This window comes from Anabas testudineus, chromosome 3 (genome assembly GCF_900324465.2).
Source record: "Anabas testudineus chromosome 3, fAnaTes1.2, whole genome shotgun sequence".
In the NCBI taxonomy this organism is placed as follows: Eukaryota; Metazoa; Chordata; class Actinopteri; order Anabantiformes; family Anabantidae; genus Anabas; species Anabas testudineus.
The window spans coordinates 23,158,573-23,173,288 of record NC_046612.1 but is presented as its reverse complement, the minus strand read 5'-3'; the positions used below and the strand labels follow the sequence as shown (position 1 = coordinate 23,173,288).

General features: G+C 40.7%; 1 protein-coding gene across 2 annotated transcripts in view; it reads right to left on the bottom strand.

Moving 5' to 3' along the window:
• Positions 1-3,787: 3,787 nt before the first annotated feature.
• The window catches only part of phkb (phosphorylase kinase, beta), an 80,500-nt gene continuing 69,571 nt past the window's right edge, over positions 3,788-14,716 (bottom strand). Inside the window, exons 21-31 of one of the 2 annotated variants that reach the window (XM_026377867.1) lie at positions 14,292-14,350; positions 13,871-14,033; positions 12,728-12,809; positions 12,392-12,449; positions 9,528-9,618; positions 8,093-8,298; positions 7,684-7,818; positions 7,222-7,351; positions 6,062-6,169; positions 5,782-5,922; positions 3,788-5,408 (exon numbers count right to left, since the gene is read on the bottom strand). In XM_026377867.1, coding sequence (XP_026233652.1) covers positions 5,271-5,408; positions 5,782-5,922; positions 6,062-6,169; positions 7,222-7,351; positions 7,684-7,818; positions 8,093-8,298; positions 9,528-9,618; positions 12,392-12,449; positions 12,728-12,809; positions 13,871-14,033; positions 14,292-14,350 — 1,311 coding nt within the window. In that variant the 3' untranslated portion in view covers positions 3,788-5,270. The remainder of the gene's footprint in view (positions 5,409-5,781; positions 5,923-6,061; positions 6,170-7,221; positions 7,352-7,683; positions 7,819-8,092; positions 8,299-9,527; positions 9,619-12,391; positions 12,450-12,727; positions 12,810-13,870; positions 14,034-14,291; positions 14,351-14,716) is intronic. The other variant, XM_026377868.1, reaches the window with a different exon arrangement.

The window sequence follows — 14,716 nt, the reverse complement described above, 5'->3', positions numbered from 1 at the left end:
TATCAGTCTGCAGTGTGTGTGTGTGTGTGTGTGTGTTCAGTCAGCTGTGCAACATGATGTGTTCATCATACCTCTAATAATCATCCCCCATTACTGATAAGGTGTTCGCAGGGTACAATACTGTATCCACAACAGTCTGTTTGTTGTGAGTGAGCCGCTTGACACTTTGCAATTGCTAATTTCCTTTTAATTAAGCATTGGACGTTTCTCCAAGTATAAAGTCAAACGTGTTTGTCATGAGCATGTTCGTGGTGCCTCCACGTTTGATCACAGATTACTCACCGTCAAAAGGCCACAACAATTAAATTCTGTGACATTTCTGAGCTGTAAATTCAAACTTAGACAATATTTTACCACTCTATTCAAAGTTAGATAGTTTGTTGTATTTAAAGATACAGTACAGTTTGAATACAACAACTAGCTGAAGCACTGAGAGTTCAGCAGAGCAGACCATTAATGTTGTATATTGCTGCTTGAAGTTACTTGATTTACTTTATTCAAGTCTCTTCAATTTGTTTTTATTTTTTCTTTGTGAAGACACCAAGCATTTTTATGGACCTTTGGAGTCTAAGCTCCAGTAAAAACCTACTAATGATTAGCATTAGTTTTTTTTTTTGTGTGTGTGGTTTATTCATTTTCAGTTAATTTAGTCATATTTGCAACTTACCTTGAATTACCCCATGAAGGAGAAATAAAGTAACTGAATTGAATTAAAATAAAGTAAAAATAAGGTGCATCTGTTTTTCTTCATGCACTCAGGCACGAAGAAAAACAGAATATCATGAGAACTTAATGTGTCAATGGTTTAAAATAGCAGGGTTCAATAAAAGTGCCGTAAATGTTTAAAATGACTTTAATGGACTAATGCAGAAATTAGCTAAATGTGTCTCTACACAGGGAATTGCTTTAATTGTCTCACACTGCACATCAGTTTAGCCAGGATTAAAGAGACAGTGCAGCTTGTACATGGCTCGCTGCCATCTCTAATATGAGACGCTGATAGATGTGTGTCACCTTGACTCTCTCCATGGCAGATACTGAGTTATGGGGCCACAGCAGCACTAGTGTATCATAACACAAGCAAGCTGTTTTAGGAAGCCATAATGCACTGGTGTCCTGCCGTCCTTCACAAGACTATTTGTTCTACAAATTGCACATTTTTTTATAATGTCATCCATAGCTGCAGTGGGAGGTGCATCAACAATCACAAGTAACTGACGCAGCAGCAGCAGCAAAAGGAATTAGTATTACAAACTACTACTAGTCAAAGTCATGAACACACCTTCTAATTTTCTTTCTAAGTAATGTTAGATCTTACACCTTAACCGGTTGTGACGTTCATCATCATCATCACCTCAGTTTAGTGCATTCAAGAGTGTTAAGCATAATTAGCACTAAAAAGAAAGTACAGCCTAAGTTAATGGACATGTCAATAGTTTTATTTGCTATCTGGAGATATTATGTGACAAAGTGAATTTTTGAGCTGATGATAGAGCTAGAATCCATCCATCTGCAACAGGAAGCAGCCATTTACAGCATTTGACTGAATCAGAACAGAGAATATAGCAACAACAATATATACACTTTAGAATTCATCAGTAAACACCTTTGACTCACTGGCCGACACACACGTCCATGTTGTTGATCCAACACTTTTGTCAAATGTCGCGAATTAAAGCTGAAAGTCTTGACTTTGATTGACACATATTGAGGGCTATGTTTCAAAACTCATCATTATTCTATTACTGTACCAGACGACTGATGTAAAGTATATGTACAACCTACATGGATGACGACCACCCCAGTGCAGTCTAAACATGTTATCAGGGTGTTTTATCTACAGTCTGGCAGCAACTCACATGTAAAATCCAGATAACACCGAGTGAGGAGACGGCCGATGTCCCGCTGTACTGTAGAATGAGGTGTGATGGAGACGGAGACGTGGGGGGACCATGGGAGGAACCTGCACTGTTCAACAGTCAATCAGAGGACACCACACGAGCGTGTCACCTGTGATTATGTTACCTCAGTTATCTCCATGTTGACAACATGCTTTCAAAGAAATGTCTGACTGCAGAGCTGTGGGACGTGTATATGCTGTATGAGACAAAGATAAGACAGGTGTGTGTCAGAGAAGAGCGACTGGATGAGCGTGTACGAGAAAAGCGTTCTCACATTTGCAGCTAATTTATCTTTTACCATAATATCTCAGTTCTGCTCTTATTTAACAAATGAGCTGAGTGAACGTCCGGACATGCATGTATCCCCCGAAGGACCATGGCACAGTGAGGTCTGTGGTCTTTGTGCTGCTTACTGTTGGTGGCTAATGTCCCTGTTTGTTGCTCTCGGGCTCTCAGGTGAACAGCAGGGCCTCTCGCCTGCTCCCACCTGCTTGTTTTTGTCCCAGCTGACAAGACAAAGCCACTCTGAGCACCTTGTGTGCCCTGTGGTCAGGAAAAAAAACAAAGCCATGTGAAACGGGGGTAAAAGATGACCTGTCTTCTGAGGTGAAATACCACATGTTCATTATGGGAAGAACAAAGAACGAGTGGTTGTTTTTGATTATTTCCTTGAGGTCTGTTGATCAATATCTATTTTCCTGCACCACACTTTATATCCATTGCCAAACAACATGTCCAATTAGATAACTGATTAACAAATAACAAGTCATAGGAAATAAAGCAGTACTGAACACCGCGAAATACTTCCTGGTTATTCTGTATAAATACAAACACAGATCAGAGTTCACTCACCTGCGCTTCACTTGAATTTTTATGGTGACGTGTTTATTAATAATGACCTCATTAATAAAAACCTCATTTAGTAGTAAAAAAAAAAACAACAACATGGATTCGATTTGTTGAACTATGCTGCATCCTAGTGGACTGTTCTGGTACAAACTCTTATCCAGGTTGCACATTAGAAAAATGGGACTTATGAATATTTACTGCATATGTGCTTCAGTCAGGAAGAAGAGGAAGAAGAAGAAGAAATAATAAAAGCAACAGAGGGCTGGAGGCCAAACATCTCATCATGGAACTAATAACTTATTTTTTATCAGCAGGCGTCATTTTCTTTGCTTTTTTCAGAGGAACAGAATTTAAAAAACCCTGTAAACACAGACACTTGAGTTACTAACAACTGACTTATGCTCAAAATAGTTGGAATTCCCTTTACTGTAAAATAATGGATATCTAGAAGTAAACTTAAAAACAGATACTGGATAAAGTGACTTTTGAGGAGCTCTTACTTAATACTGAAAATAACAAAACACATTTCTTTAGGATTCATCTTCGTGAGGAAGCTATTTATTCAACTAGACAGGCAGAATCTCCTCTCAGCAGCGTGCAAGTTGATTTGAATATATTGAGTGTGAGGCAGAGCTCATTTATCTTCTCCTCTGGCTCTCACCCACCTCTCCACCTCCCTCTGCCAGTCAGTTAGTCAGTGTTGCAGAAGGCACTCTCAGCCTCAGTGGCGAGATGCAGATTGATAAGGGGATGAGGCAATATAAGTGGGTGTAACTGGTACTGATCCAATAGTATGCAAACACACCCCTCAGGGCTGCAGCAGTCACACTTCATTTCTGCTGCAACTTTGGCCAAGAAGCAAGAGATTTTTACTTTATGTTAAGTAATCATACATCTGTATTTTTATATTCATATGACTTTCAAATCGTATTAAAAGGAGGAAGACGTTTGGGAGAAAATAGCACATTAACTACACTTCACTTCCACGTTTGCACTTTCTAAAGCTGACAGTGAAGTGACACAGAGGAAAAGCTGTGTGGGTTCTACGGTAACTTTATTGTTTCAAACACAGATCTGAGTTAAAAATACTTCTTTTAAACTATTCTCACACACGAACACACACACACACACACACACACACACACACACACACGTGCACGAATGCATATAGTGACAAGGTTGGACGGATTCATCACAGTGATGATATTCAGGGAGGAACCCTTTGAAATAAGTCAGAGTGAGGCTTACATCATTCCTATCTGAGGTTGACAGCATCGTTTCTGCTGCCCACGCTCAACAAAGCAACATTTCTGAGCAGGGTCTTCAGTCCCGGGACTTCAGATGAAAAGTAATCATTCTCATGCAGAACCATGTTGTGCAAAACACTATTTTGTAGCCTGTAACAATCTGTCATGAAGCATGTGGTAAACAGTACATATTGTCAAACAGCAGACAGTGCGTGCATATAGGTTAGAGGACACCATGTTCCTCTAAGAGAAACTCAACACAGTGCAACAATCACCCATCACATCAATGAATTTTGAAGCCCAACAGTGAACTGCATAACTCTGGTCTAATAAATACCAAATGTTATTTGCAATGAATCTCAAACACCCTGATACCAAAGACCCACAACAGACAGTTTGCTGTAGGAGTAGAATAGTCAAAGGCTAAGTTGTGTGTGTCAAAGGCTGACACTGCAAACTGCCTTCTGCTTTCACTCATGCACATTAACATTACTACGCAGGAATTATTGCTGGTGAGGTTTAATGTCCACATTGAACCTGGTTCGTTTAGCAATAACTGAAATACTGGATACTGTGCATGACACTGAAAAGCAATTAAAATGTCTTGGACTGAATGGGTTGAAGATTGATAGAACTCCTTGGTCTGTTTGTTAAACAGGAAACAGCCAGCTGGCTTACCACAGCATACCTTTTTACGTCTGTCCAGGTTAGGTTTGCTATTTCCTATGTCAATTCAATATGAGTATCTAAGCTGGGCTAAGCTAACCTAAAACTACAATTACCTACAAGATATTCCCTTCGATTTCATTGGATTATTTATATATAGTTCATATAATTTTCATTGGGGAGAGTAAAATAACAGTAGTTATTTAAGTGAGCCACCTCTTAAACAATAACTCTTACACTTCACAGCCATGTGGCATGTTGACGTGATAATCTAGGTAATGCTATTAAAAGTTAAGGTTAATTTAAAAATGCAGTGCAATAGGAGCATGACAGAATAATGATGTGTAGAGCTAAAATAAATTAGAGATAATATCACTATTTCCCAATGAGTAATATTTTCCTCGACTGCTGGATGTTTTTTAATCCTAAGGTCAATTTGCACTTGCTGGACAACAGAAAATGTCACTTGCAGAAGTGACCAGAGAGCGGCCGGCGGAGGACTGGAGAGGTTGAGGTTATCTTCTGAATGCATGTGGCGGATAGTGAGGAGTCCTTTCTGCGACTACACTTTAAGCAGGCTGGGATTAGAGGTCAAAGCGCTGTAAATCTAACTGACAGAGCATGGGTCGTCCTTGCAGGGCTTGACATCCCCTTGCAGCAACTGGATCATAACAGCTTTGGTCAAGTAGCTGGAGGTGCCCCTCTTTCCCACTGGAGGTGTGTTGTAGAACGCTTCCATGTCATCCTGGGACAAACACAACCACAGTCACGTATATATCTAATAAACATCATGTGTCTTTATGAATTGTAGAAAATGCTAAAAAGCAATGAGTGACTGTAATATTAATGGCACTGTCTGAGATTCTAATACTACAAGAAAAACATCCCAGACGAATTAACTCTCTAAAATCTAATAAGGCTCTACTCAACTGAAAAATAGCAGTACGACACATTTAAGTGCCATTTAATTAAACTCACCCCTCAGTTAAATTAACAGTGTATGGCTGGAAGCTCAGTTCAGTTAAGTTTGGTAGCACATCAATTAGGAAAGATGATTAGATCATTTTGTAGCAGACACTCGGGTCATGCTTGAAGGAGGCCTGGTGAAGACGCCCTACCTGCTTCTCCATTCCGTCAAAGCGGCTGCGATCCCTCTGGAAATCATTGAAGGCTTCTTTCACCAGAGCGCCCAGATCCACCTTATCGCTAAACTCCAGCTCAGGGTTTCTCTCCAGTACTATTGACACCACCATTAGCAACTAGGCAAACAAAAAAAATACATAAACATAAAAACTGGAGTCACATTTTGCTTGATTGTGGACAAGCTGCAGTGCCTAAAAGACGGTTAACAACATTCTCCGATCCTTCTGTGCATTTGCTTGTGTTGGCCCTGTGTACCTCTACTATGATTTGTCTGTACTCAGGCAGGACGATGTTCTTCAGCGTGTCCTCCACCAGCAGGGAGAAGTTCATCTCATACATGGTCATGTCAGACAGCGTGGGTTGCTACAGAAAGACGATGAGAGGAAAAAGAAAATGTGGTCAACACACATGTGAGCTGCAGTGATCTGAGGCTACAGTCCTCAAAAGAAGCCTGCTCACATCATCTGTCTTTGTTTACCTGAAGGATTTACACTCTATTAGTTCGTTCTACACATTCTATTATTCCAATAGATGTAACAGTGAACGGGAATACAGAGCAAATCTGATACACAAGTGTCTCACGTATTCACATGTGTGTAAGAAAACAGAGGCCATCTGAGCAAACATAAAGTAAAATAAATCACCAATGTGGTAAAGTAATTACCTCCATATCTTAAGAGCTAGTTCAAGTCCAGACACTGACTGGGACACTGCAAAACTTTATTACTTTTAAACCATTCAATAGTTTACTTACTCTTATTTTAGAAGATCCTGTTCCTGGCCTGCTCTTTTTGTAGATCCTTAGAAATAGCTTATTAAACCTGTCCAGACTGATCATTGCAGTTTGGTAGTTTTTATTTTGATGTAGTCATTACTTTCTTCACACAGGCCTATTTGGTACTATTTGACACATTTTTGCTTATAAAAATACAGCTATTTAAAATGTGCATATTGCGTTTGCTCAAGTGGCATTTGTTTCTGTGAGATTTAGTTTGAACATCTGATCTGAAACAGCACCAATATACAGCGCATTTTGTCATTTTCACTCTCCTCAAGTTTGTTATGGTTCAACATTAAATAGGAAGCGGTGATTTCAGACACAGGCCTGGTGAGCCATGAGAGTGTGACAATGAGCTGGACCCTCACATTGCATCAGCTAAATGGAAAATGCCTCCAGTGAAAAACAGATTTTTGCAGACAAACGTCATTGCTCACACACAAAGAGAACAATGGAGACAGTGTGGACACCTTTAAACTGATTAACTAGTTTGTACTGATACAAATAAAATCAATCTACATTCACGTGTGGCACAGCTTCTATTATGTCGCTGTTTGCACAGCAGAACATGGTACACAGAGTCACCTTCAACCATCAGAGTATTTATCCAGCAATAGTAGCTGAGGGAGGCGGGTACCTGTGGGAGATGAGTCCCAGCCACCATAATACCGTTGGGGGTCCTCTCCAGAATCTGCCACACACGATCATAAAAGCCCAGAGGCGTCCTGTTCAGAGAGCCATCGATCTGACGCCTATTCAGCCAGGACCTGAGGCGAAATAAGGCCAAACTGCTGAACCGAGTCTCAGAGACAGGAAATATAATGTTGAAAGCTGTTGTGCAAGAAGACACCCTCTATGAGTCACTGTGTGTGTGATTAGATGAGATAAGATAAAACTTTAATAATTCCCACGGGGAAATTGGGTTGTGGCGGCAGCAGCAGATAAAAAGATATAGACGCAGACAAGACAGCGCAGGAGATAAAATAATTAACGCTAAAAAAGATAAAGAGATGGTGTCTCCAAAAGGGAGATTTGGGAGATGAAGGGGATGGGAAGGCATGGATAATATTCTTGCGAGAGCGACTGTGTGTTTGAATACCTGCCAGTGTGCTGTGGCTGCAGGACGTCCAGGAGGAGCTGCTTGATGTCGCTGGGGGAGATCTGGTAGATGTCTTGGGGTGGCATGTCTCCTGCCCTGATCTTCAGCTCATGTTTCATGGCCTGGACAATCCATCTGGAAGTCAACGGTAACAAACTCGCTATTAAAAACACTGAACTCAAGCATCACCGTATGCTGTGACAGACTAACAGAAGCAAATAAAACTTCAGCCCGGGCCGATGCCCATACTGCATGTATTGATTTCTTCCTGTTCTGTTGAGCAGCGTTAACACCGAGGAAGGAGAATCACAGCCAAAAGCACAAACTGCACGAGCCCACCTCGCTTGGCGAAGTGTGCCAGAGTTGTTAGGCACCGCTGCAGCCCTTTCTGAACCTGACTGTGACCTACCCGACTCTGATCTTGAGCATGCCGCTGAACAGTTCTGGGTTGTTGGAGATAATCCATCCGATGTGGATGACCAGCTCCTGCTGAAGAACAGCCTCCCGCTCCCCACCGTGAAGAGAGCACTTGCTGTAGATGATGCCCTGGATCACCCCCGGAGACAGTGGATTGGAGATCACCTCCTCTTCATGCCCGAATAGGCCGAGGGTCACCTGGGAGTCACAGGTATTAGCAAGTGCACAGACGGACAGAGACAGAAGATGCACCATACCTAAGTACGGTTAGAGTATTTAGTTCTCTGCAGTGCGGATTAATTGCTGAACTGCTTGACGTATTTCAACTTCTGTGTGCCTGTTTGCGTGTGCCAGTGCAGGTGCACAGTCACGTGTACAAAGATAGACTTGAATGTGCACACAGCACTTCCTCCGAGGTCCAATTCCTACAAGTATCTTTGTTCCATCACTTTAAAATTGGCCTCCTCTCCCAGAGTCACATAAAAGTGAATAGGAACAAAAATGACAAGATTACTCTTTTGTATTTTGTTCTCTCTAAAAGCCCATCTCATGGAAATTATACCTCAGCAATCTTCCTGATGAGAGGACACACTTTTATCCTTGCCTTCAGCTGATGAAATCCAGCACTTTGAAGACGATGTATCATTCATCTTAACATCTAAACTGATTTTAACTGAACAAAGGGCAGCCTGGAGCTTGGAGAGTTTCTAAAAGACCAACTCTGAATTTGAGAGGAATGCATTGTTGGATTTCAACACTGACGAGAAATACAATTAAAACTCGAGTCAGAATTGACTTAAATAGCGTGATGCCTCTTATTTGCTCCAACCGAGCTGTTATTGTAAGCAGGGGAACACGGCGGTCTCATATTTTAAATCAGCTTTTTCCGTCATGTTGAAAGCAGCATTCCCTCCGGTCCGCAATCTATATGCAGATTCACACCTTGAGCTACTTCAGCATAATGAAATGCCTAAAACTGTCCAGAAGGGTAAAAATGAGGCGAGATAACTGACACTCCAGAGAGGAGGCTAATCTCTGAATAACACTTGACAGGAAACGATGCGCTGAAACTCATCCGGCGCGAGGGAGTGGCATCGGACAAATGCCCGGGTCACAGTATATCAATTTGTGCATTGAGTGTTGTCTAGACACGTGGGCACTGTGCATATTAGGATTCTACGCAGGTCACACTGGCAGCCTCGCTACAACTACAGCTCAGATACACACACACACACACAGTGGAGGTGAGGTGTGATGAGGAACATGAGCATGCAGCTAGTCTAAGTCCTTCCCATAGGATGACAGCATGAGGAGCTTAGATTCACATATTTCCAATTTTCATTTTTGTTTCTAATCAGTGAACATTAAAATCATTATCCAAACATGCATAATAATCACTACTTAGACCCTGCTGCATGTCTACTTACCTGCTTGCCATGTACTAAAACACTAGTAATACTGGGGGCAAGGCTGTCCACTAGCTTAGTTAAGAGGCTTGCAGCAAGACGGACAACAGACCTAGTGGGCAAAAAGACACAAGAACAGTCTTGGAATCATGACCGATAACTAACGTCAATCATTATCAATACAAGGCTGAGAAGCCAATCCCTGCACTCTACTCCAGCCTCATTAGATTATGTATAATACAGTGTACAAATACTGTATGTGTAGAGTAGCCCCAATAGAACTGGAATATAACATGATGGTGATCAAATGTTACTAAAAGGTTCATTAAGATGATAAAAAAATGTTTTAGTTAAAGTCCAAATCAACACATTTCATTTAGTTCTATGAAGCCCTAATAAAAAATATTTTAATGTTCACTAATTTCTGGGTTCATTGTTTCCAGGAGACACTGCAGTCTTCAAACTGCCTCCTCTTGTCTGCAGGAATCCTATGAGGGAAAAGCAGCTCACCAAACCGTGGTTATCCCTAAATGGACGCCCACAGCCCGGGTGCTACAGACACACACATGGAGTTACAGAAGCAGTGGGAATGAAATCATTTCATTAATAGGGTCATGAACATAATCAGCCGAAACACAACCTGCTCTTATTATATGCTGAGAACAACACTTTTAACGTGCACGTGTGTCTGATTGTGGAGTTATTCAGTGATTAAACCTGTGGAAATACAAAAGCTAAATGAATAAAAAGCCAACAAAGCCTTAATTTTTAGAGGGCATGATGTGGTGTCAATCCACTGATGCTTTGTTGGGAAACCTATTTCAGGCTTCACTTCCTAGCCCATGTTAGGTAAATGAGAAAGGAAATTGAACTCAATATTGATGCTATTTTCCAGCACCTTGGACACCAGCCTCAAGGCTTTTATTATTATTTTTTACATCTGGAGCATAATCATATTTCTCCATGCTAAAAGCCTATTAATTAGTAAAGCAGCATATAATAAAAGTTGTTGTGTCAGTCGACCTGTCGTAATCATCGAGGCAAAAAAAAAAAAAAGATCACTGATCACTGATGGGGGCAAGAAACAGTCAGATGAGGAGTGAGTTGGTACAACCATCTTTCTTTGAGGATCAGACCAGCGGCATACTACAAACGAAACTGAACTTTACCCACTTTGTGATCATCGAGGAAACGTTAAATATATTGTTTTGATGGGAGTGGTGGACACTGACTTGCCACATTTATTTTACTGAACAGTGTTTGCAGCTCAACCTGCTTGTTTTGAGATGTTCCAAATAGATATCTAATCTAATCTAGGTCTTTAATGAACTTGGGCTGCTGTGTGTACAGAAATAAAGTCAGCACAGTTTGGGGGATTCACCAAAAACATCATTATCATGATGATGATGAGCTCCAGCCAGTGTTATTATATCAGCAATAGAGAAGTGTGAGATGTAAAAAGGAGAAGGTTACAGTGTTAAGAAGCAACCATAACCCAAACGTCTTTCACACTCTAAGTCCAATTTCCTTCCACAGAGTTGTAATCCTACTTTATGTCCACTTCTTGATGTGCTAAATGTGATAGAGGTGTCTGCGCCCGCAGTAACTACCAAGCCTTTCCGTCTAACACGGATGCCCTTGATGAAACCGACGAGGAGTAACAGTGTGTGTAAAGGCGTCATATCCAACAGCCAAATTCTATTACATTTGCAGTATACAGCCAGCCCTGGAGCAGGGGGCGATGCTGGTGAGCAACCAAACAGCAGACACCACGGTCCAGCCTCTGTGATGAGTAATGGGGAGAGAAAGCGAACACTGACCACAAACTCATGACTGTGTGAGAGGTAGCCATCTTTGAATGCAAGTACCAAACTATTCCAGCAGTTGCTGAGTTCAACAATTTAGCGATAAGCGAGTGCTAGGGAACTATCACTATAGTGACTATCACTAAATCACTATGAGGACTTAAATTGAACTTTTTAACACTTCTGACACTTAATGGCAAAATATGAGAATATTCACTAAAAAAAGAAAGAAATTAGCCAGAATAGTGCTGAATACTATATAAATAGAAATATTTGGATGAATTACATTAATGTATATAAAATTTGTATTTAAAATTGTACATAATAATAATAATAATAATAATAATAATAATAATAATAATAATAATAATAATAATAATAATAATAATAATTCTCAATCCTAATTATTTTTATCACTTAGCCATTCCTGGAAATTTAGGCTACAGAAACAAAACAAAACAAAACAAACAAACAAACAAAACAAAACAAAACAAAACAAAACAAAACAAAACAAAACAAGACAAAACAAAACAAAAGTCTTCTGTTCAATTATGTCGGATTGGCTGAACCCCACACAGCTCTCGAGCTAGCTAGCTAACAGCTAACTGGGAGTAAACATGCAGCGTCTTTGGGTCGTCTCTGCCTCAATATTACCTGTTTCCCATGCACCAGAATAGTGGTGATGTGAGGAGCTATAGAGCTGGCGAACTTCTTGGTAATGGCAGCAGCATGGCGCACTGCCAGCCTGCAGTTCAGCCAGATTAAATAGTTAATGAAATACAAATTATTCAAATGACCAAATGAAAGTCTTATGAGGACACCGCGACACATATGGAGACAATATGGGATCGCTTCAACCACAACCAAAAAAATATATTTTGCCAATGCTAGTTCAAACACATTATAATCCACACTAAATTATGTGACAGACACACACACACACACACACACACACACACACACACACACACACACACACACACACACACACACTCTTCTTTCCATGACAGTGAAAGCTCAACAAATCAAGTAACTGTATGAGCTGTAAGTCTGTTATTAGTTTTTGTGAGAATATCAGACCAAAGTTTTCTGCTGCCAGCTCTTCTGTAGATTCTCTCCAGTTCATCCATCAGGTTCTCTGGAATCACAAACACATTGTTCAGATGTTAGGAAACATCACAACATCCCATTCTCTGTAGATTAGAACTGCCAAATCAAAATCATTACCTACAATCGATTAAAACTGATTCAGTGCAACAAAAATGGGGTTTCCAAGAATTCATTGATAGTGGACAGTTCATTAGTAAAGCTGCAAACTGGTGACATTTAATGAGAACATGCCCGATCACTTTTAACACACTTGGTGACTACTCATTTGAGTTGCTCACAGACTCATTTTTGTGAGTATGTGCTTACCATCTTTAGCTAGGAAGTCTGGCCCTTCTCTCCTAAGAAGGATGCCTGCAAGCTGAGCCTGACTGGCCAAGCAGTCGGAGTCCTGTGAGAATGAATAAAAATTGACTTAAGTGACAAAAGATGCAGAGTGCCTTTAAGAGTGCGAGACATCCAGAGTAAATCACCAGTGAGATCTCGATGTGGCTTTTCAGACTTTTCCTCACAGTACCATCACATCAGCAGTGCAGCTACTGGATAGTTTAAATGTGGTTGAAAGCTTAAAATATTCAGGGTACAGAGATCACAGAGTTTTTAATAGCTGTAAACAGGCTTGAGCTGATGGCAGCCAAAACCAAAAGCCTGAATACGCTGTGGTTATAAGATGTTAAAATGAAACCGAAGCCAGGTCGACAAATGAGGCTTGACAAGAATGGAGCATGTCAGTTTGTCAACAGGAGGGAACAATGAGTGCATAGAGTTTTCTTATCTTTCACACAAATAATGAGGCCCTTTTTCACGATTCTCCGAGGAGAAGGCTGCTGGACTAGGTGGAAGTGGTTTTGTGAGCAGTTTATCACCAGTGAAAAGCAACCTGGGGCTGTGTTGATTATATACAGTCTAATATGTTCAGACTAACATGAATGTGTTTGACTGTCAGGTTTAAACGATGAAGAAATGTTTCATGCAAATAGCATTTGAATGTTCTTCTGACAGAACTGCTGAATGCGTGACTTTTTTCCACCGCTGTTTAAAATGTAGAACTTCTTAGGCTGCAGTCCTTGTCAGTGCCAACTCCCACTGCCTACCTATCTGGGTACAATACATTTATTAGCATTTGATTAGAATAACATTACCAAGCAGTTTAACATAATGGTTACAGAATGCTGGAGCTCTGCTGTGACTGACACTAGTCATTGTATGTTGGCAGAGCTTCAAGCACTTCCTTGCATTTATTTCACAAAGATGTTTTTATTTTGTTCAAAAGAACATTTAATAGCAGGTAAATGTGGTGTGGAGCCTGTTGTAAGATGATTATTTATTATAGCATTTAGAGAATCGTTAGCTTTAAAATGATTCTGATACTGATTAACTTTTACTCTTGATAGTTATTTACACATTCATGACACTGACTGCATTTTATTCCCTTAAAGCCGGTCAACTCACATGGAACTTCTGAATGATCTCCGGGGTGGACTTGTGCAGCCACTCCTCCACACTGATCTCCGGCTGCTGCTCCAGGTCTGAGGCGTTGGGCGTACTCGTCTGTCTCTTCACCTTGGAGTGCTTTGGCAGCTCCAGCTCCTCGAAGCTCTTAAACTCTGGGATCCTACACACACATACATCCGCACATATATACAGACAGATGTTATGTGTGCTGTCAGTTTTTCTTACTGGAAACATTTCAAAAGCTAAGATGAATTATTGACATTGACTTATTGTTACTTTACACTATATTGATTTATTGACACTGAAAACATTTCAAATCAAATCTCCATGCCAGCTATACTGCACCAAAACGGTTATGCCAGGGGCGAGGGCACTGACCGCTGACAAATCAAACACAAAGACTAGAGGAAGCTCTTACTCTGCCTCGTTGACACGCAGGAAGTCCAACTGCTCCACTACTGCTCCAGATATCAGGGTCTAAAAGGTTGATGAGGAAAATAACACCACCATTATTCTATAAACGTAGGCTGCAATATACAGGAGAATCCATGGGAATGTACAAAACTGTATGGCACAAACAGGAGCATAAAAATACAGGAGAGGAGGAAACAGGGGCGTATAAATCTCCGAAGGGAAGTTTGTCGGGTGACTCAGTAGACTAAACAGCTATTTGAATAATGCAGCTCAGAACAAATAACACATGGAGCAGTAACGTGTGAACTCAATTCAGTGATTCAGATTTTTACAAATGTGTATAGCTGCAGTAACGGTAATGTGACGATAACAGTTGGAGCATTTTTGAAAGCATAGCTGCGTAGGACTGAAGAGTGCAGTTTAATACGG